This window comes from Musca autumnalis, unplaced genomic scaffold (genome assembly GCF_047663935.1).
Source record: "Musca autumnalis isolate F117 unplaced genomic scaffold, ASM4766393v1 scaffold_4, whole genome shotgun sequence".
NCBI lineage: Eukaryota > Metazoa > Arthropoda > Insecta > Diptera > Muscidae > Musca > Musca autumnalis.
Window position 1 is genome coordinate 228563207 of NW_027411977.1, and position 22942 is coordinate 228586148.

General features: G+C 33.5%; 3 protein-coding genes across 6 annotated transcripts in view; 1 reads left to right on the top strand and 2 right to left on the bottom strand.

The window, feature by feature from the left end:
- Nucleotides 1-237: 237 nt before the first annotated feature.
- Poc1 (Proteome of centrioles 1) lies at nucleotides 238-2326 on the bottom strand. Its single transcript, XM_073981550.1, has 3 exons — nucleotides 2101-2326; nucleotides 828-1591; nucleotides 238-773 (listed from the first exon to the last, which is right to left on the bottom strand). Exons 1-3 carry the CDS (start codon nucleotides 2219-2221, stop codon nucleotides 342-344), a joined length of 1317 nt encoding a protein of 438 aa, XP_073837651.1. The 5' UTR covers nucleotides 2222-2326; the 3' UTR covers nucleotides 238-341.
- A 3180-nt stretch (nucleotides 2327-5506) lies between these two features.
- Nucleotides 5507-7661, top strand: ND-39 (NADH:ubiquinone oxidoreductase subunit 39). Its single transcript, XM_073987582.1, has 4 exons — nucleotides 5507-5837; nucleotides 5986-6424; nucleotides 6481-6846; nucleotides 6908-7661. Exons 1-4 carry the CDS (start codon nucleotides 5798-5800, stop codon nucleotides 7299-7301), a joined length of 1239 nt encoding a protein of 412 aa, XP_073843683.1. The 5' UTR covers nucleotides 5507-5797; the 3' UTR covers nucleotides 7302-7661.
- A 5884-nt stretch (nucleotides 7662-13545) lies between these two features.
- The window catches only part of LOC141404212 (uncharacterized), a 34159-nt gene continuing 24762 nt past the window's right edge, over nucleotides 13546-22942 (bottom strand). For 3 of the 4 annotated variants that reach the window (XM_073987583.1, XM_073987584.1, XM_073987585.1), the window contains exons 3-6: nucleotides 21982-22199; nucleotides 21696-21905; nucleotides 20882-21640; nucleotides 13546-15313 (exon numbers count right to left, since the gene is read on the bottom strand). In XM_073987583.1, coding sequence (XP_073843684.1) covers nucleotides 14636-15313; nucleotides 20882-21640; nucleotides 21696-21905; nucleotides 21982-22199 — 1865 coding nt within the window. In that variant the 3' untranslated portion in view covers nucleotides 13546-14635. Of the gene's footprint in view, nucleotides 15314-19108; nucleotides 19742-20118; nucleotides 21641-21695; nucleotides 21906-21981; nucleotides 22200-22942 lie in introns of those variants that run through there. The other variant, XR_012412974.1, reaches the window with a different exon arrangement.

Genomic DNA, 22942 nt, shown 5'->3' on the forward strand with positions numbered 1-22942 from the left:
TAAAAACTCCCTATTGGTCCATAAAGACGCCTTTCTGGCCCCCAAAAAATAAAAGACTTTATTCAGCTCGTCTAAAAAGAATTCCTTCTGATCGCCTATAAAAACTATCTTTAGGCCGTCTATAGAATACTTTGTGGTCCCCTAAAAAGCTTCAAAAAACTATTATATATTCGCTGAGTTCAAAAAAGATATCTATGGTCCGAATATGTCATATTTGAAAAATAAAAACTCTTATAAGTTCTGTAGTTATTTTTATTTGAAAAAAATACCCCTTCTAAAACTAAAAAAAAAACTTGTATATGTAGATAAGTAAACATTACAAAACTAGGTTAAAAAGATGCTTAAAAAAAGTTGTCTCTACGTGGACTAAAGGTTTTGTTTGGTGTGCAACCCCCCTTAGCATTTTTTGTAGCGGTCAAATGTAACAGGGAACTGCCGTCATTACCATATGACTCTGTTGTGGTCGAGTGTGAAGATGTTTTTGGTTGTGGTGAAGATTTTGTAGGTGTTCCATCATAAGGGTGGTGTTGTGCTGCATTTTCAGAGTATTCACAATCAAGCACCTGAAAATTTTCATCATGATGTCTATAGGCCACAGATTGTCTTGGATCAATGAGTATTGATTGATCACTGGCATTGGTGGTGGTTGTGATGGTTGTTGATGTCGTCGCATGAGGCTCTACACCACTTTCTCTCAGTTGGCATTCTCTATTCACCTTTTCCGTAAGCAATTCTATGTCATAGGTGTGGAGATTCGATTTCCAAACAAGTAGCTAAAGAAATTTGATATTTAGTAAAGTTATGGAAATGTATGATAAAATATTCACCTGTTTATCATGCCCAGTCGTGGCAAAGCGAGAACCATCATGATTGAACGCCACAGCCGAGACTTTGCCTGTATGTCCCGTAAGTGTGTACACGGGACGACCTTCTAATAAATCCAAAATTTTCATGGTTTCATCATCGCTACAGGTAAGCATAAATTTCCCGTTTGGATGAAATGCCAAATCATTGACAGGTGCGGCGTGCACCTGATACAGCTGTATCAGTTGCTGGGCAACCAAATCGAAAATTTTCACACGATTACAAGTCATGCCCACTGCAATCATATTTCCCTCAGGATGCCAAGCCAATTGCCTTCCCATACCCTTTTCTTCGGTAAAACAGCGAACACATTGTCCGGAATTTATGTCATAGATACGTAGTGTTTTGTCATCACCACAGGAGGCTACTAATTGACCACAAGGACTGAATTTGGCGGATCGTACCCAGTTTGTGTGATGGGCAAATGATTGAAGGAATTTACGTTGTGCCACTTTCCATATTTTAAGGGATTTATCATCTGAAGCGGTCACCACCATTGTTCCCGTCGGATCAAAGTCCACAGATCTCACCGCTTTGGCATGAGCTAAAAACTCGCCCGATACACCTCTCAGCTTGGGTTCCCATATTTTTACAGATTTATCCTTGGAACAGGATGCTACCAAATTTGATCTTGGTGACCAGCTGACACCATATACACCTTCACTGTGGGCTGCAAAGCGAATACATCGCGCCGCTTGTTTTAAGTCCCACAATATCACAGAGGAATCTAAACAAAGGAAAAGAGCATTTTAATCCACAGAATTGTCAGAAAATATTCAAATATTGGCGTAAAGCGAGTTTACGCACTAGGCTCTGATCGGGATGAAATTTTTTCACAGGTAGATCTCGTCACCCTGATCACATATACATACATATATATGTATATAACATTTGTTGCGGAAGTCCATACTTCCCAAGATATGGGTGTGTTCTTCTGAGACACACTTCACGCCTCAAGCATTTTATTCAACCCATTTACTCCATTTTTGCGAAGTTATTGGGGTCAAGATTCATTAGGGTATTTAAAAAGAGTACACCCTAGTCCGTCCATAAAATATTCGAAAAATAAGCGTAAATGGGGTGAACGAAATGCTTGTGGTGTGCAAAATGATGTGGCTTGATGGGACTTCAAAGACCCATATCTCGGGAAGAACTTTATATTTTTTAATTAGGACGATCTATCTGTGGTAAACATTTCTTTGTTCCGAAATTTTGTTCCCAATTATTTTTTCTCACCTAAAGAACTTGTGGCTATTCTGTTTCCTTCGGGATTGAAGCGCACCTGCGTAATTGCATTGCGATGCCCAGCAAAATGCCTTTCTAGGCAAGGATCAGCAAATTCAGAGCAGCTGGCCATGATTCTATTTTCAGTATTTTCAGTTGGTTGTATTTTGAAAAATGGAAAAAAGTAACAAAGTGAAGCGCCAAACAATGAACAAATTCAAAGGAATGATTCTGTCGAATGAACTATCAAAACTATTTGCACTATTAAACGTAGACCATGGCACAATCAGCAGGTAGATGCATCAGCCAGCAACTACAACAAAAACGAGTTCAGTACTGTGAAATGTCAAAAATGTTTTCCAAAAATAAAGCGATTCACACAATTTTTGGCCTAAATGTCGTTTAGGGGCACCTCTCGGATCGGGCTGAAATATTTACAGTATATAGTCCTTGGCATACTGAATACAACGATATATAATTTTCCGGGGGAAGTCCATCCTTCCCGAGATATGGGTCTTGACATTTTACAATTCTAAAGTGGGCAATATGGGCATCGTTTTAAAGCTTATGGAGAATACTTTTATACACGCGACCTATTTTTACACCTGTTTATAGGAGAATGTATTAAATTCCTGTTCAAAGCCGGCTACTTAGGAAACTTTAAATTTACAAGAAAGTTTTGTTTGCGTAGCCCACTTTTGTCATTGTCCATAGAAGGAAGTCTTAAATCCCCGGCCAAAGGTCGGCTATTTAAGAACACTTTCAATTTAAAAGAGAGTTTTGATCGCGTAGCCCACTTTTGTCCCTGTCCATAGAAGAAAGTCTTAAAGAAGGCCGGCTACTTAATGGGTAATTTACACGATATGTTATTTAACATATGTGTTGTCACTTTGCATATACATTTTGTATATAAAAAGTGACAACCCATATGTAAAAAACATATCGTGTAAAGTACCCATAAGAACACCATCAATTTAATACTATGTTTACATTTACGAAATCCACTCGGTTTCATCTGTCAATTCCTTTGTGTATACGTCAAATGAAAACTCATCTGAAATCGATTGGATTTCATTTGACGTTTGAGCAATGGAATTGACAGTTGAAATCGAAAGGATTTCGTAAATGTAAACATAGTATAAAAGAGAGTTTTGATCGCGTAGCCCACTTTTGTCCCTGTCCATAGGAGAAAGTCTTAAATCCCCGGCCAAAGGCCGGCTACTTAGGAACACTTTCAATTTAAAAGAGAGTTTTGATCGAGTAGCCCACGTTTGTCCCTGTCCATAGGAGAAATTCTTAAATCCACGGCCGAAGTCCGGCTACTTAAGAACACTTTCAATTTAAAAGAGAGTTTTGATTGTGTAGGCCAATAATAACTTAATAAATTATTTGGTCTGTTCCTTTACTTTTAAAAATGGTAACAGTGGCAGAAAATGGTAAAAGTGGTAAACTGCTATCATATAAATTGTATGCTATTAAAAGTAAGGGAACACTTTACAGGTTAAAAATAGTAAGAAATGGTAACCTCAGGCACGTAAAGGAACAGAGCAATTATTAGAAAATGTAATTACCATTATCAATTATTTGCGGCATTGGAAAGTACTCTTCGTGAGCTTTAAAACGAGTCCAATATTGCATAGGTTTTAAAAATAATGGTGATAAAAGTAAAAAAGTCAAGACCCATATCTCGGGAAGTACGGACTTCCCCACGGAAATCTATATATCGTTGTGTTCAAATTTCAGCCCGATCCCAGAGGTGCCCATAAACAACATAAAGGTGTTACAAGTACGAAATTTCCGAAATGTCAAGACCCATATCTCGGGATGTATGGTCATCCCCCCGGAAAATTATATATCGTTGTGTTCAGGGTCCCATGGGCCACTTATGGGTAAAATTTCGAGAGAGGTGCCCCTAAACGACACTTGTTCCCAATTTTTTCAACAAAATTTTTTTAGTCAGTTACTAATAAACACATAATTACAAAAATCCGTCAAAAATTCACAATTTTTCTCTTAAATTTTTGTTTTTTAATTTTGTGTTTTCAATTACAACAACTTTTTTGACAGCTCACAGTACATCAGCTGGGCTGATGCGGGTACCTGTATGATTGTGCCATGACGTAGACGCAACAAAGCAACTTTTTCTGTAATGCAAAATGTCAAAAATTGTAAACAAGACGAAACACAAAACAATTCGCCTTGTCATATGAACTTCGTGGCAAATTTATTTTACTAATCAAAACGCAGAGTATGTGAATCATATGTTTTTTGATTATTTTTGACGTTTGAGTATTTGTTTTGATGTTTCATGGCGAATTCCCTGTCTATTTTGACATTTTACATTCGATCAGCTGATGCATCTACTGTCGATTTTTCGGAAATATCGATAAATGTCAAACTGTCCAGCAACCACAAAATATTTTGTGGTTGCCTGATGACTGACAAAAATGAGCGGCCACACTGGCAAGCAACCGATTATTTGAGCAAAACTGACAGTCAAAACTGATCGTTTGTACCCCACTTAAGTGGGGTTCAGACGATCAGTTTTGGCTGACAGCTTGTGGTCAAATATCGATTGTTTCAGTTTTGTTGTGCTGTTCGTAGCGGCCAAACAGTCATTCAAGTTGGATGACAAACCAACAGTCAAGTTGAAAAATTACTGTGTTCACATAGCTATAAAATCATATAAATAACAACTTTTATTAATAAATATGGATGACAAAAAGATCGGATGTGCATTTTTGATCATTTCGCTTTTAGAGGAAGGAAATAAAGTGACAAGAAGAAGGAAATGGGTAAAAAAATGGATAGCCTCCCGAAAACAATATTCACATGTTAATATTTTAAAAGAAATTCGAGATTCTGAGCCAAACGATGTCCACTCCAGCTCTAGAAGATTCAGATTGCTTTATTTTTTTCAATTCCCTTCTGTACGATGAGCGGATTACGTTTATTTTCTTCTTGACGTCGTCAATAGAACAATCCTTCTTGTATTTCTTCGTAACATTTAGTAATTCTACATATGCTTTTGTTTTAATGTCGCGCATCATATATTCTGGACTGGTTATGTCCCAGAGGCATCTTAGCATTTCGTAGCAACATAAAAATTCCTTTAAAAATTCATTTTCGTTGTCCATGTTTGTCGTTTTGTTTGCAATTTTTTGCTTGGCCGATATTAAAATGAAGGAACAGATTTTTGTCTGCTATTTTTATCTCTTATTTGCAATAATAATCAATCAAATTAATAAAAACACACGACTTTTTAACTTTTATTTGATATTTACTCTGCTAATTTATTCCTTGACTGACGTTGTTTCGTTCACACGGTCAAACAAACAAACAACCAACAGCTGACTGTCCAACATCCACAAAAAATTTTGTGGTTGCCTGATGACTGACAAAAATGAACGACCACACTGGCAAGCAACCGATTATTTGAGCAAAGCTGTCAGTCAAAACTGATCGTGTGTACCCCGCTTAAGGAATTGGAACTACTCATGAAATAAACTATCGGAACTGAGTATTTATAATCAACTTTCTGTCATCATTCCACTTTGCATTACATTCATAGCAATTGACAACATCTGGGCCATCCACAAATAATTGATAACACCCGATACCAGACTGTGAGATTTTTTATTTTTCTTTAGGTTGAAGGAACAATTCCACATTCTTTCAGGTTTGGTGGCGTAGCATTCCAAGGAAAAAAATGGCTGCGCTGATTTTAACAAGGAATGTCCAGTTGGCAAGTAAGTAAACAAACTAAATGGTGGCCCCCAAAGATTTTACTAAGAATTTCTCAAAAAAATTGCAAACAAAATTATGTTACGTAAAGGCTCCACCACTTTTTGATCATATATTGGAATTAGATCCGTTTACTCATTTTATTCTTTACAGAACAACAAACCAATGGCGTTTTGGGTGTACTGTGTATGCGTTCGGCTAACTATTCCAGTGATGCCCCACGTCCCCTCAAGACCACTAACTTGGCTGCAATGAAACGCGGTACCGGTGGACGCAGCAGTTTCAATGGTATTGTAGCCACAGTGTTCGGTTGTACCGGCTTCTTGGGTCGTTACGTGTGCAACAAATTGGGTAAATCCGGCACCCAAATGATCTTGCCCTATCGTGGTGAAGATTCCGAAGCCATTCGTTTGAAGGTTTGTGGTGATTTGGGCCAAGTTCTGTTCCAATTCTATCATTTGTGTGATGAAGAGGCCATTCGCAAGGCTGTCAAATACTCCAATGTGGTCATTAATTTGGTGGGACGCGAATATGAAACCAAGAATTTCAAATTCAATGATGTCCATGTTGATGGTGCCCGTCGTATTGCACGGTGAGTAAGGACAAATTTATAACCTTTTGTTTTGTTGTAACATGTTTCGGTTTCAGCATTTCCCGTGAAATGGGCGTTGATCGCTTGATCCATGTCTCGGCCTTGAATGCCGATCCCAATCCCAAGAGCTACATCATTGAGGGTGGCAGCAATTTCTTGCGCAGCAAATACTGGGGCGAACAGGCCGTACGTGAAGAATTCCCCGATGCCACCATTATCAGGCCAGCTGATATCTATGGTGCAGAAGATCGTTTCTTGCGTTATTATGCCCACATCTGGCGTCGTCAAATGCGTTCCATGCCTTTGTGGCACAAGGGTGAACGTACCTTCAAGCAGCCCGTCTATGTATCGGATGTGGCCCAAGCCATTGTCAATTGTGCCAAGGATCCCGATACTGCCGGTCAAGTTTACCAAGCTGTGGGGTAGGTATTTCAAATATGTAATTGAAAGTTCCTTCATTAATTCATTCCCCATTGATTACAGCCCCAAACGTTACCAATTAAGCGAATTGGTCGACTGGTTCCATCGCATTATGCGCAAAGATTCTGAATGGTGGGGTTATCAACGTTACGATTCCCGTTTCGATCCCTCCTTTGTTTTGAAAGCCAAACTTACCGAAATGATTTGTCCCGGTGCACCCGTCGGTAACCTCCATCCCGAACGCATTGAACTTGAGTGTGTCACAGATAAAGTACTCAACAATGTTCCCACACTAGAAGATTTGGGTGTACAATTGACACCCATGGAAAATCAAGTACCATGGGAATTGCGTCCGTATCGTGCTGCTTTGTACTACGATGCCGATCTTAATGAATTCGAAAAACCAGCACCACCAAAAACAGTCACACCCCGTGAAGAACAGCGACTTGCTGCATAAGATGATCGTAAACGCTACCACGATACTGAAACGATGAGAACGATTCCGAATGCCGGGCAGCATGAACGCCAACGTTACCAAAAACAACAAAGTTGGGGTTCGTGGTGGCCGGCACATCGTTTAGTAGCAAAACGGTTGCGTTTACGTGAATTATTGTTTATTGTTTTGGTAGTGCGTTCGCTGTGGTATGGTGTATTTAGTGATGAATATTTAAATGAAATTGAGAATTTTTTTTCAACAGAGTAATGCAGTCGAAAATCAATACAAGTCGTAAAAGAGAGGATAATTGTTAAAATAAATTAAATTGAAACTAAATAAATAACAAAAAATACTGAGTGTAACACTCAAAAACCTTACCAAGCGAAAGGTGTTTTAATGTCGAGAAAATTTTGGAAACGGGCATGGGCATTCATTTTGTTGTGGTGAAAGATGTAATGAGAGAAATATTTTCGATGTAAGAATGGTTTCTACGAAAAAGTTTGCTGTGGTGATTTTTTTCTAAGGGAACGTTCACTCTAAAGAAAAGTTCCCTGTGGTGAATTTCTACGAAAATATCTCTTGTGAATTTTTTCTATGAAAAAGTTTACAATGGTATATGTTTTATATGAAAAATGTTACTGTGGTAAATTTTTTCCTTCAGGTCTACTGCGGTGAATGTTTCTATAAAAAAAGATCACTGTTGTGAATTTTTTCTATGGAAAGATTCAGTGTGGTGAATTTTTTTATAAAAAATATAGTGGTGAATTTTTCTATGAACAAGGTTTTTTATATAAAAAAGTTCAGTGTTGAATTTTTTTTATGAAAAAGTTCACTGTGGGGAATTCTTAAAGTGAAAAAGATCACTGTGTTTACGCTTTTCTATGAAAAAATTCACTGTGGTGAATCTTTCTATGGTAACGTTCTCTCCTGTGAATATTTTTCTATGAAAAAGTTCACTGAGGTGAATTTTGTTATGAAGACGTCTACCGTGTTGAATTGTTCTCTATAAAATAGTTCACTGTGGTAATTTTTTGTGAAAATGTTCACTGTGGTGATTATTTTCTGCGAAAAAATTCACTTCAAAATTCAATTTTTTCTGTAAAAAAGTCCGCTGTGGTAAACTTTTCCTATGAAAAAGCCCACTTTAGCGATGCTCACTTTAGTGAATATTTTATATGAAAAAGTTAACTGTGCTGAACTTTTTATATGAAAAAGTTGACTGTGGTGATTTGTTTTCTATAAAAAGGTTTACTGTGGTGAATTTTTTCCTAAGGAAACGTTCACTCTGGTGATTTTTTCTAAAGAAAAGTTTCTGTGGTGAATTTGTTCTATGAAAAAGTTCACTGTGGTGAATTTTCTCTACCATAAATATCTCTGGTGAATTTTTTCTATGAAAAAGTTTACTGTGGTGAATGTTTTCTATGGAAAGTTGCACTGTGGTGAATTTTTTTATAAAAAAATATACTGTGGTGAATTTTTTCCTATGAAAAAGTTCACTTCGATGAATTTTTTCTATGAAAAAGTTGACTGTGTTGATTTGTTTACTATAAAAAGGTTTACTGTGGTGAATTTTTTCCTAAGGAAACGTTCACTCTGGTGATTTTTTCTAAAGAAAAGTTTCTGTGGTGAATTTGTTCTATGAAAAAGTTCACTGTGGTGAATTTTTTGTACGAGAAATATCTCTGGTGAATTATTTCTATGAAAAAGTTTACTGTGGTGAATGTTTTCTATGAACAATTTCACTGTGATAAATTTTTTCCTTAAAGTATACTGCGGTGAATATTTCTATAAAAAAGTTCACTATTTGCAGTGGTGATTTCTTCTAAGGAAACGTTCACTCTGGTGAATTTTTCTAAAGAAAAGTTCCCTGTGGTGAATTGTTCTATTAAAAAGTTCACTGTTGTGAATTTTCTCTACGAAAAATATCTTTGGTGAATTTTTTCTATGAAAAAGTTTACTGTGGTGAATGTCTTCTATGGAAAGTTGCACTGTGGTGAATTTTTTTTATAAAAAAATATACTGTGATGAATTTTTATATGAAGAAGTTTTTTCTCTGAAAAAGTTTTTTCCTATGATTTTCGATGATTTTTTCTATGAAAAAGTTTACTGTGGGTTTTTTTCTATGAAAAAGTTCACTTTGGTGATTTTTTTTTGTATGAAAAAGTTAACTGTGGTGAACTTTTTATATGAAAAAGTTGACTGTGGTGATTTTTTTTCTATAAAAATGTTTACTGTGGTGAATTTTTTTTTTATGAAAAAGTTCACTGTATTTTTTTTTTTCTTCTGTGTTGACTGTATGAAAAAATCAATGTTTGAGGGAAAAGTTTACAAAATTAGAAAATAATCTCAAAAAATAAAAAATATATTTATGGACTGTTCCAAAACATATTTTTCTTTGAGACCCTAACCCTAAAACCTTCGATTGTGGAAGAAATAGTTGTAATTTGAAAATACCCCAAATAAGATGTTATTGTTGATGTACTCAGTTAAAAAATATAATTTTCATCGATATATATGGTACCTACAGATTTCTTTTATTCGTGGACTTATAGTAAAATTTGATGGAGAATTTGTTTTTCTTTGAGATCACTTGCCTAAAATGAAATCATCTGGGAGAAATTTGTAAAATCTGAAATTAACCTCGAAATAGTAGAATAAATATTTTCTTCTTGATATACTCAACTAAGAAATGAAATTTTCATTGATATATGGCATCTGCAGATTCATTTTATTTGGGGCTAAGAGTGAGAATTGATGTAGAATATGTTTTTCTTTGACACCATAGTCCTACAATATACGGTTGTGGGATAAATTGCTAGATTTTTTGAAATAACCTAAAAAATAAGAAAGTTTTTTTCTGATGTTCTCAATTAAAATGTGTAATTTTCATTGATATATGTATTTATATGCGACCTAGAGATTTCTTTTATTCGTGGACTTATAGTAAAATTTGATGGAGAATTTGGTTTTCTTTGGCCCCTACTCCCTAAAATGAAATTCTCTAGGAGAAATTGGTATAATTCGAAATTAACCTCAAAATAGTAAAACAAGGTCTTCATAAAAAGAGCCATTTTTTTGATATCAATAAAACCTACAGATTTCTTTTATTCGAAGACCCGTAGTGAAATTCGATGTAGAATATGTTTTCCTTTGACACCATACCTCTAAAATCTACGGTTAAGGAGAAATTGTTATAATTTGAAAATAAACCTCCAAAATATATAAAAAAGTACCTTTTTTCGGTGTACTCAATTATAAAGTGAAATTTTCATTAAATTATAAGGTACCTAAAGTTTTATATTGTTCAGGGACTTGTACTGAAATTTGACGGAGAACATTTTTCCCTTTGGCACCAACACCCTAAAATGAAATCGTCTTGGAGAAATTGGTATAATTTGAAATTAAACTCCAAATATTAGAATGAAAAGTTTCTTCTTCACATAGTAAATTAAAAAGTGGAATTTTTATTGCAATATATTGCACCTACAGAATTCTTCTATTCGAAGACTTATAATGAAATTCGATGTAGAATATGTTTTCCTTTGACACCATACCCCTAAAATCTTCGGTTAAGGGAGATATTGGTATAATTTGAAAATAACCTCCAAAATATTAAAAAAAGTATTTTTACGGTGTACTCAATTATAAAGTGAAATTTTCATTAAATTATAAGGTATCTAAAGTTTTATATTGTTCAGGGACTTGTACTGAAATTTGACGGAGAACATTTTTCCCTTTGGCACCAACACCCTAAAATGAAATCGTCTTGGAGAAATTGGTATAATTTGAAATTAACCTCCAAATATTAGAATGAAAAGTTTCTTCTTCACATAGTAAATTAAAAAGTGGAATTTTTATTGCAATATATTGCACCTACAGAATTCATCTATTCGAAGACATATAATGAAATTTGATGTACAATATATTTTCCTTTGACTCCATACCACTAGAATCTAGGGTTGTAGGAGAAATTGTTATAAATTGAAAATAACCTAAAAAATGTAAAAGAAAGTATTTTTATTGATTTATTCAATTATAAAGTGACATTTTCATTAAATTATAAGGTACCTACAGTTTTATTTTGTTCAGGGACTTGTATTGAAATTTGATCTAGAACGTGTTTCCCTTTAGAACCAACTTCCTAAAATGAAATCGTCTTGGAGAAATTGGTATAATTTGAAATTAACCTCCAAATATTAGAATGAAAAGTTTCTTCTTCACATATTCAATTAAGAAGTGGATTTTTTATTGCTATATATTGCACCTACAGAATTCTTCTATTCGAAGACTTATAATGAAATTTGATGTAGAATATATTTTCCTTTGACTCCATACCACTAGAATCTAGGGTTGTGGGAGAAATTGTTATAAATTGAAAATAGCCTAAAAAAATGTAAAAGAAAGTATTTTTATTGATGTATTCAATTATAGAATGACATTTTCATTAAATTATAAGGTACCTACAGTTTTATTTTGTTCAGGGACTTGTATTGAAATTTGATGGAGAACATGTTTCCCTTTGGCACCAACACCCTAAAATGAAATCGTCTTGGAGAAATTGGTATATTTTGAAATTAACCTCCAAATATTAGAATGAAAAGTTTCTTCTTCATATATTCAATTAAGAAGTGGAATTTTTGTTGCTATATATTGCACTTACAGAATTCTTCTATTCGAAGACTTATAATGAAATTTGATGTAGAACATAGTTTCCTTTGACTCCACACCACTAGAATCTAGGGTTGTGGGAGAAATTGTTATAAATTGAAAATAGCCTAAAAATTGTAGAAGAAAGTATTTTTATAGATGTATTCAATTATAAAGTGACATTTTCATTAAATTATAAGGTACCTACAGTTTTATTTTGTTCAGGGGCTTGTATTGAAATTTGATGAAGAACGTGTTTCCCTTTAGCACCAACTCCCTAAAATGAAATCGTCTTGGAGAAATTGCTATAATTTGAAATTAACCTCCAAATATTAAAATGAAAAGTTTCTTCTTCACATATTAAATTAAAAAGTGGAACTTTTATTGCTATATATTGCACCTACAGAATTCATCTATTCGAAGACTTATAATGAAATTTGATGTAGAATATATTTTCCTTTGACTCCATACCACTAGAATCTAGGGTTGTGGGAGAAATTGTTATAAATTGAAAATAGCCTTAAAAATGTAAAAGAAAGTATTTTTATTGATGTATTCAATTATAAAGTGACATTTTCATTAAATTATAAGGTACCTACAGTTTTATTTTGTTCAGGGGCTTGTATTGAAATTTGATGAAGAACGTGTTTCCCTTTAGCACCAACTCCCTAAAATGAAAGCGTCTTGGAGAAATTGGTATAATTTGAAATTAACCTCGAAATATTAGAATGAAAAGTTTCTTCTTCACATATTCAATTAAGAAGTGGATTTTTTATTGCTATATATTGCATCTACAGAATTCTTCTATTCGATGATTTATAATGAAATTTGATGTAGAATATATTTTCCTTTGACTCCATACCACTAGAATCTAGGGTTGTGGGAGAAATTGTTATAAATTGAAAATAGCCTAAAAAATGTAAAAGAAAGTATTTTTATTGATGTGTTCAATTATAAAGTGACATTTTCATTAAATTATAAGGTACCTACAGTTTTATTTTGTTCCGGGTCTTGTACTGAAATTTGATGGAGAACATTTTTCCCTTTGGCACCAACACCCTAAAATGAAATCGTCTTGGAGAAATTGGTATAATTTGAAATTAACCTCCAAATATTAGAATAAAAAGTTTCTTCTTCACATATTCAATTAAGAAGTGGAATTTTTATTGCAATATATTGCACCTACAGAATTCTTCTATTCGAAGACTTACAATGAAATTTGATGTAGAATATATTTTCCTTTGAGTCCATACCACTAGAATATAGGGTTGTGGGAGAAATTGTTATAAATTGAAAATAACCTCAAAAAATATTTTTTGTTGATGTAATTAAAAATTGTAATTTTCGTTGAGATATATGACACCAACAGATTTATTTTATTCGGGGACTAATAGTGAAATTTAATGTAGAATTTGTTTCCATTTGACACCGTACCCGTAAAAGCGACGGTTATGGGAAAAAGGGGTAACAATTTGAAAATAACTTAAAAAAAAATAAATAGTACCTTTTTTACATTTTTGTCATGTTTTACATTATGTATACCGAGGTGTGAGTAAAATTTGAAACGTTATTGTAGAGAATTTTGTTAGAAAATATAATAAAAAATGTCCAAAACTTGTTTTTTTTTTTCTTATTTTGATTTTGTAGTTTTATTTGCATCATCAAGAAAATTCATAAGTTTTTTTTTTATTTTTTAACATCAATATTTCGTAAGATTCATGAATGCATGTACAGCATTTCTATATTTATTTATTTTTTCTTGGGTATATTATATCATTCCATATTCAATATGCCTTCATTGTTGTTGCTTCATTTTTTTTTCGTTCACAATAATATTAAGAATAATAATAATAATAATTATAAGTAAGTTATAATACTAGTGACTATATAGTGTGTGTGTGTGTTATAAATTTATGTATGTATATGCTTGGTGGTTGTGGTGGTTTGGTTTTAAGTACATACTTAACAAAAAAAAAAATAAATTCTACAAAAAATATTTTTGTAAAAAAAAGCTTAGCTAAAATTTTATCATAATTTTGTTTAAAAAATAATTCTCATAATTTTAAAAATAAATACTATAATTAAAAATATACACATGTATATAAATTGTAAATCCAAATGTTGTTTTTAAATATATATTGTGTGTATTAATGATAAAAAATTAAAGTGTTTTATAAAAACAAATCACGTTTTGTTTGCATTTGCTTATTTAAAGGTTTCTTTTAGTTTGCCTTGCGAATTATATTCCTTTCTTTTTGACTACGTATATAAAAAAAGTTTTGATCCATCCTAATAAGTACTTTCATTTAGGCTATAAAAAGGAAACTAAGGAAGTGAGAGCCTCTTTGTCATGATGACACTAATATAGGAAACTCTTGTGTGTGGTTGTTGTTGGTGGTGATGGCATGACTTAATTTAGTTTTAGCGGGAGTAATATGATGATCATAACTTATAAGACTATGGCTATAACTAATTTTGTTGTTGCTGTGATGCTATGAATAAGAAGTATTAACTTGTTTATAATGAAATACATCTATTAAGTGCCGTCGCCTCCTACTAGTGGGCGCTGCTGCAGGAGGAGAGTTGCTGTTGTTCAAAAATGCGAGGGAGGAATATAAAATTATAACTGAGTTAATAAATTGAAGTAAAAATAACGTGCAATTATATTTAAAATGACAGACAACGAAGGTTTGTCCTAACCACAAACACTATTCACTGGGGCCTTGCTGGGTGGTTTCACAAGTCCCTTGTTTCTTTTTGGGAGAGGCTTCCGGTTTCTCCCGATTTTTCTGCTTTTCCTTCACCTTGTCACCTTCTTCATTGTCGTTATCCTCCTCTACCACCGGGGTATTGAGATCACGTTCAAACTCATCCAAATCATCATTGTCGTTTAAATCTGCCGTTAACGGTTGCCATTTGTCCAATTGTTCAGGATCAAATTCTCTTGGTATTTCACTACCAGTTACATCTCCCAGGCGGGCTCTTAAACGCTGCGAAATACCTTCTAATTCGGTAAATTTACGTTTAATGGCCTGGCCCAAATTCAAATGGGTCAAATCTAAGGTTTGTTCAAATTGATCAATGACAGAATCAACAGATGTTGAGGGACCAATACCCAATTCACTGGGTGTTGATGCTGCTCCTGCACTTGTTGCAGGTGGTATTTCTTCTAATGGATGACATCGTATCTCTAGCTGGCCATTTATACGTCCATTAAAGTCGACAATATTAAAACGTCCACCAATGTGTAAACCCTTGGTGAAAACTGTTAGATCCAGGGCGGCAAACCCTATAATAGCATCTTCAATGGGCGTGGGTTGTGTACGACCCTGGGCCATGTCTAGGGCAGATTTCTTCCATACCTTTAGTATGAAACGTTTTTGGGGCTGGAAAAAAGAAGAAAAGAAATCAACAATTAATTTGCATATTCGAAAAAGAGGTCTTAAGCCATCATACTCCGGATTCAAATTGCACCGGAAGTCCAATAATGATCCAAGCATAAAAACGGCGAAAAAAGTAAAAGTACATTTTTAGGTTATATTGGTACCTTTTTGAAATATGACAAAATCTCCCATAAAAAATCGCAATAGGCAGATGGTGTGAAAGGGAAAAAGATTTTATGTAACATTTCAACATAAGTCACCGAACAGTAGAAACCCCTAACTTTATTCTATATCAATAAAAATAGCATCAACAAATTGTGTTATAAATAAAACAATATTCTTTGAATTTTGTGAGGTTAAATTCATATGTTGCCAAAATCATCAATAATATGGCATTTTAGCTGAATGGTGCAAAGGGAGAAAATGTTCTATACAAAAACTCCTACAGGCTTCTAAATAAACCGGAAGTCAAAAACGGATCCTAACATAAAAACGGAGTAAAATGTGAATTTATAAGTTAAATTGGTACCTTTTTGAAATATGACAAAATCTCCCATAAAACGTCGCCATAGGCAGATGGTGTGAAAGGGAAAAATATTCTATATAAAATTTCAACATAAGTCACCGAACAGTAGAAACGCCTAACTTTATTCTATATAAATAAAAATAGCAGTAACAAATTGTTTTATAAAAGAAAACAATCTTTTTTGAATGTGTTTAAGGTTAAATTCCAATTCAGCAAAACTCTTCAACAATGTAACATTTTAGCGAAATGGTTTCAAGGGGAAAAATGTTCTACATAAAAGCTCCTACATGATTCTGAATGCAACGGAAGTCTAATAATGATCCAAGCATAAAAACGGCGAAAAAAGTAAAAGTACATTTTTAGGTTATATTGGCACCTTTTTGAAATATGTCAAAATCTCTCATAAAACGTCTTTTTAGGAAATTGATGTGAAAGGGAAAAAGATTCTATATAACATTTCAACATAAGTCACCGAGCAGTAGAACCCCCTAACTTCATTCTATATCAATAAAAGTAGCATCAACAAATTGTGTTATAAATAAAACAATATTCTTTGAATTTTTTGAGGTTAAATTCAAATGTTGCCAACATCTTCAATAATATGGTATTTTAGCCAAATGGTGTCAAGGGAGAAAATGTTCTATACAAAAACTCCTACAGACTTCTGAATAAATCGGAAGTCAAATACGGATCCTAACATAAAAACGGAGTAAAAAGTGAATATTGAGGTTAAATTGGTACCTTTTTGAAATATGACAAAATCTCTCATAAAACATCGCTATAGGCAGATGGTGTGAAAGGGAAAAAGATTCTATATAAAATTTCAACATAAGTCACGGAACAGTAGAAACGCCTAACTTCATTCTATATCAATAAAAATAGCAGCAACAAATTGCGGTTTAAAAAAAGAAATTCTTCTTTGACATTTTTGAGGTTAAACTACAATTTTGCCAAAATCTCCAACAAGATGTCTTTTTAACGAAATGATATCAAAGAGGGAAATGAATGATGTGGGTCCCCAAAAAAAAGAAATCAATAGCTATAATATTTGTCAATAAAATATGGGTAATAAATTGAGCTACAGCAGCAAAGGAATTTCTTATTGTTTTTTGGGGTTAGTTATGGAGTTGGCCAATCTATGACACAATATTTCAAATTCGGTGGATGGTGCCAATGGGAAAAGGTTTCGTAATCAAATTTCACTACAAGTCACCTAACCAAAGAAATCTATAGCTACGAAAGAAATCAATAAAAACACCAATAACAAATTACTCTATACATTTTTAGGTAAATTTCGAATTCCAAAAGAAAGTATCACAACAATTTATATTGGAGGGTTGGTGTCAATGAAGAACAAATTCTACAACTAATTTTACACTTAGCCCCCAAGAGTTTGCTAGTTATAAGACTAATTCCAAAAATATCGGGTAACCAGGTGAAAGCAGCAGTTTTTGAGGTTAATTTGAAATTTTGTCAATATCTCCCACAATACTTCACATTACGGCGTTGATGTCAAAGGAAAAAGTATTCTATATTTAATTTACTATAGGCCGTTGAACAACGTAAACCGATAGCTTAGTCACATATCAATAAAATAGCAGTAACAAATTAGGGTTATATTTTTTAGTTTAAATTGGAATTTTGCCAAACTAACCTGCAACACTGCATTTTAGCTGGATAGTGTTAATGGAAGAAATATTCTACATTAAATTTCATTATAGGTCACCACACAACATATCCCCATAACAATAATAAATAAGTGAAAAAACAGCAATAGCAATTTTTTTCTAAAAATACTTCTATTTTTGGGCTAATTTCAGATTTTGTAAAGGAGAAAATATCCTTCAGCAAATTTCGCCTTCAGTCACTGAACGAAAGAATGCACTAGCTACACTGAAATATAAGCAAAAATTTATTTTTTATATGCAACAACGGGTTTTTGGGTTAATTTGAATTTTTGCAAAATGTGCACGCAATTCCCCAATTTATGGGTTAGGTTCCAATGAAAAAAAGATTCTACACCAGATTTCACCTTGGTACGTTGAAGAATAATAGAAACCGTCTCTTTAATATATACGAATAAAAAGTCAGTAACTCTTAGAGATATACAACCAGAAAAAAAATTAGGTTAAGTTCGAATTTTGCAAATATCTCCCACAAATCTTTAATTTTTAAGGTTGGTGCCAATGGAAAAAAGTTTCTACATCAAATTTTACAACAAGTCACCTAACAAAATAAATCCGTGGTTACAACATGTAACGATTAAAATTAGTAATACTTGGTTATACCAAAACGAACTATTTTTAGAGCTTTTTTAGGTTATTTTCGAATTAGCCAATTTCTCCCGCAAATCTTCAATTTACGAGGTTGGTGTCAATGGAAAAAGGGCTCTAGATCAAATTTTACAAAAAGTCACCTAACAAGAAAAACCTGTGGTTTCAACATATAACGATTAAAAATTAGCAACTAATTTGGTTATACAGAAAAGGAATTATTTTTAGAGCTTTTTTTAGGTTATTTTTGAATTTTGCCAATCTCTCCCACAAATCTTCAATTTACATGGTTGGTGTCAATGGAAAAAATGTTCTACATCGAATTTTAAAATAAGCTACCGACGAAAATAAGACTGCATTTTCAACATAAATTTGTTAAATACTAGCAATCAAATTTGGTTACAAAAACTAAGTATTGAACAGTTTAGGGTTATTTCGGAAATCTGTCAATCTCTCCAACAATACTGAACTAACGATATTAGTGCAAATGAAACAAAGGTTCTAGGTCATAGGCCAAACAAAATCAGTTGATGTAAAAAACACCCATACAAAATGAGTTATCAAAATAGGGGGTTAACAAAAATTATGAAAAAAATACTTATTTTTGGAAAGATGGCATAGAAACCCCTCAGAAAGAATTTAGCGGGTTAAGATGTTCTCCAATTTGGTTGTTGTGTTATTGACAATATTGTTGAATAAACCTGATAACTAAAAACTACAATTCAAGAGGTTTTCTTCCTTTCCATATGACAATTTTGGTATACTTCTCTCCCTTCCTTAATGGGATAAATAGTACAAAGAAAATCCAACTTACATTATAAAGATAGATAATCGATGGTGGCCGAGAGACGATAACGTTGTTGCCACAGCTATCGATTTCATATCTTCAGAGACCCCTAGTGTAATTTAGTGTAGAATATTGACATTATCAAACTAAAATCAAGTTTAAGGTGGATTTTGGTATCAATCAAAAATTAACCCCATTAATTTTTAGGTTAATTTTTCATTTCATCAATCTAACACATAAAATTTAATTTTAAAGAGAATTGAGAATATTTTCTACAACAAAGTTCACAATAAGTTTCTTAAGAAGTAAACTATGAGGATATAAAATGTTAGGTTTAAGACCTTCAATTTGGGAGATCTTCGAATTCTGCTAAAATCTGTACAAGACTTGTTCATGGAGAAGATATGTCAAACGAGAAAATGTTCTATATCAAATTTCACTATTGGTCACAGGATAACACGAATCTATAGATGTTAATAATTCTGCAGAAATAAGGAAAAATAAATTAGATTTTTAATTATTTTTAGTTTAATTTGAAGTTTTTGGAAATCTGTCAAAACATCTCACACAACATCATTTTAGGGAGTTGGTGTTAATAGAAGAAATGTTTAATATCAAAATTCACCCTAGGTCACCAAACAACCTGTAGAGGTAGGAACAATATAACCCATAAAATACCGCTATCACAAAATGGGTTATATGTCTAAGCTGTTATTTTCGGTGAACATCTAAAAGGTTTCCCAATTCTATTGAAACCTGGCAAAAGACTTGATCTTAGCGGGTAAGTGTAAAAGGAGGGAATGTTCCTGATCAAATTTCACTATTAGCTGTCAAACAACACGAATCTGTAGATACATTAGATCACCCCAGAAAAGAGGGAAAGAAAATTGGACTTTACTGAAAATGATTTTTTAGGTTAATTTGTATTTTTTTGTGAATCTGCCAAAATATCCCACACTACTTCATTTCAAGGAGTTGGTGTTAAAGGAAGACATGTTCTGCATCGAATTTCATCACAAGTCACCAAACAACATATAGATGTAGGATCAATATATACTAATAAAATAGCGTTATCATAAAATAAGTTAAGTGCCCGTTGTTTTGGGGGCAAATTTTGAAAGGTTTCCCAATTCTATTGAAATCTTGCAAATTACTTGATCTTAGCGGATAAGTGTAAAAGGAGGAAATGTTCCTGATAAAATTTCACTATGAGTAGCCAAACAACACGAATCTGTAAATGCTTTCAATCCTACAGAAAAATTAGGTTTTTTTATTTTTAATTATTTTTAGTTTAATTTTGCACAATTTGGAAATCTGAGAAGATACCCAACATCACTCCATCATAGGGAGGTGGTGTTAACGAAAAAAATGTACTACATCAAATTTCACCCTAGGTCACCAAACAACTTGTAGAGGTGGGATAAACATATACCATTAAATACCCCTATCAATATGGGTTATGTGTCGAAGCTGTTGTTTTGCCATTTCCAAATTCTAGTAAAATCTGCTCAAGACTTGGTCTTAACGGGTAAGTGTAAAACGAGGAAATGTTCCTCATTACATTTCACTATGAGTAGCCAAACAACACGAATCCTTAGATGTAGTGTATCCCACCGAAAATAGGTAAAACAAATTCCTTTTTGCAGATAATTATTTTTTAGGTTAATTTTTACTTTTTGGAAATGTGTCAAAATGTCGCACACTACTTGATCCTAAGGAGTTAATGTTAATGGAAGAAATGTACTAAATCAAATTTCACTATAAGTCACCAAACAACTTATAGAGGTGGGATAAATATATACCAATAAAATTCCCCCACCAAAATGGGTTATGTGTCTATGCTTTGTTTTGGGTACACTTTAAAAGGTTTCCGAATTCTATTAAAATCTGCCTCAACACTTCATCTTCCTTTTCATATGACAATTTTTGTATACTTCTCTCCCTTCCGTAATGGGGGATAAATAGTACAAAAAAATTCAACTTACATTATAAAGATAATCGATGGTGGCCGAGAGACGATAACGTTGCTGCCACTGAGGCTGGCATGATTTCTCCACAACATTAGTGGCATAAACTAAACCTTCATGTGATTTATACGTGGGATATGGTCCCTCTTCAGCTTGGAATGTTACATAGGTATTGGGTGCCTCATTGGGTGGGAATTTCTTAGAGGCATTCCGTTGTTTGGAACCTTTTTTAGATTTTCCCGCAGGATTCAATGGCAAACCCATGGCTTTTTGAATTTCCAAGGCGAATTTGAAAAGTTTTAAATTTGATTGTTGCAAGGGTCTCAATGCAGTTGTGCTACTAGCAGCAGCAGAAGTTGTTGCTGGTTGTGCAGTAATTATATCAGAAGAAGACGCAGTAGCTGCTGGGGGTGTCATTAAAACTTTGTTCAACATATCCAAAAGATCTGAAGTCTTTTTTAGCTTAGATGCTGCTGCTGTCGTAGTGGATGTTGCGTTTGGTGTTGTTGTGGCAGAGTTTTTGCCCGTGACATTCATTTGTGCCTTCTTTGAAGTGCCTGCTGCAATTTGTAAAGGTTTTAAATCATATAACAGCTTTCGCTCCTGCAAACTTGTAGCCATTTCCGAGTTAAATGTAACACTTAGTCCTCGTGTATCTTTAAGATTTTTGATTTGTTCCTCACTACCCACAGCCAGTAGACATTTGAGTTCACCAATTTTTATGCCACTTTCCCAATTTAGAATAGGTGCCCAAGCATCTATGGAGATGACTGGAAGCTAAAGAAAAATCGATTAAATAAAATGTGAAAAAATATTTTATTTTCTTTTTTACCTTTCCCTTGCACAAATGATTGGTAATGGCTGCATCACGATATGCTATATAAAACTGATGTAATGGTATACGCACCACACCAATGGGCTGAAGTTTCTCTTCACAATTACCATTGCCATCATCCGAACTCATGCGTTGCCACAATTCCAAGTGCAAATATTGTTTGTCAACACGTTGTAGGAATTTGTCGTCATTTATAACGGAGAATTGCTAAAACACGAAGGATAATAGATGTACATACATTATTAACGAGACTTGATTTTGTGGAACGGGAGATTTTTCTTACCTCCTGATAATTGAATTTGTTGCCATCATCAGCCTTGGCTGCCACCGGTTCATCTGACCAAAAACGGCGACATATTAAAAACTTTTGTGGCTGAAGTTGTTGCTCCAGATTACGTGCCTCATTTACATAGATGAAACCCTTGAGCAAACGTATTTTTGTGGTCTCATCATCAAAGTTAGTTTGGGCTATTTGTTGTTTGTTCGAGTTGTTATTTTGTCCTGGAAATGTAATGGAAATTTTAAACAACAAAGTCTTGAGAGATTTTAGAAAAATTTCCATCCAAAAAAGTGAGGTTATGTAGGGACCTTCACACATACCCCCAAGATTTTGTTACTTTATGCCTTTTTTTGTATTCAGTCCAGTCCAGTAAGTGATAAAAATGATACGTTAGTTACATTTCAATGATTTGTTGAGGTTATTATTTCGAAATGTGAGATTATGTGAAATTTGTTTCCCTAACCTCAACAATTTTTGTCGTTAATGATGTTGATTTTTAAACAAATTAGACCGCTGACTGCAGAAAATTTAATTTTCAAAGTTTTGATACATGTATTTCAAGGAATTGGTTTCCCAAACAAATACCATTTCGGAAAGTGAGGTTATGTGAAATTTGTTTTCCTAACCTCAAAATTTTTTTTCGTTAATGATGTTGTTTTTTATCAAATTAGACAGGTGACTGCAGAAAACGAAACTCCCAATGTTTTGATAAATGTATTTCAACGAAATGGTTCCCAAACAAATGACACATTGAATGAAGTTATATGAAAAACTTGAACATAACCTCAAACATCTCAACAGTTATTGCAGATACAGATTTCATTTCTTCAGAGACTAGCATTGAAATTTGATGAACAATATTTTTCCTTTAACACCAAAACCTTAAAATGAGTTATTATGGGACAAATGGCTGTGGATGAAGAAATTACAAAATGTACCAAACAAATTGTACTATTTATATAGC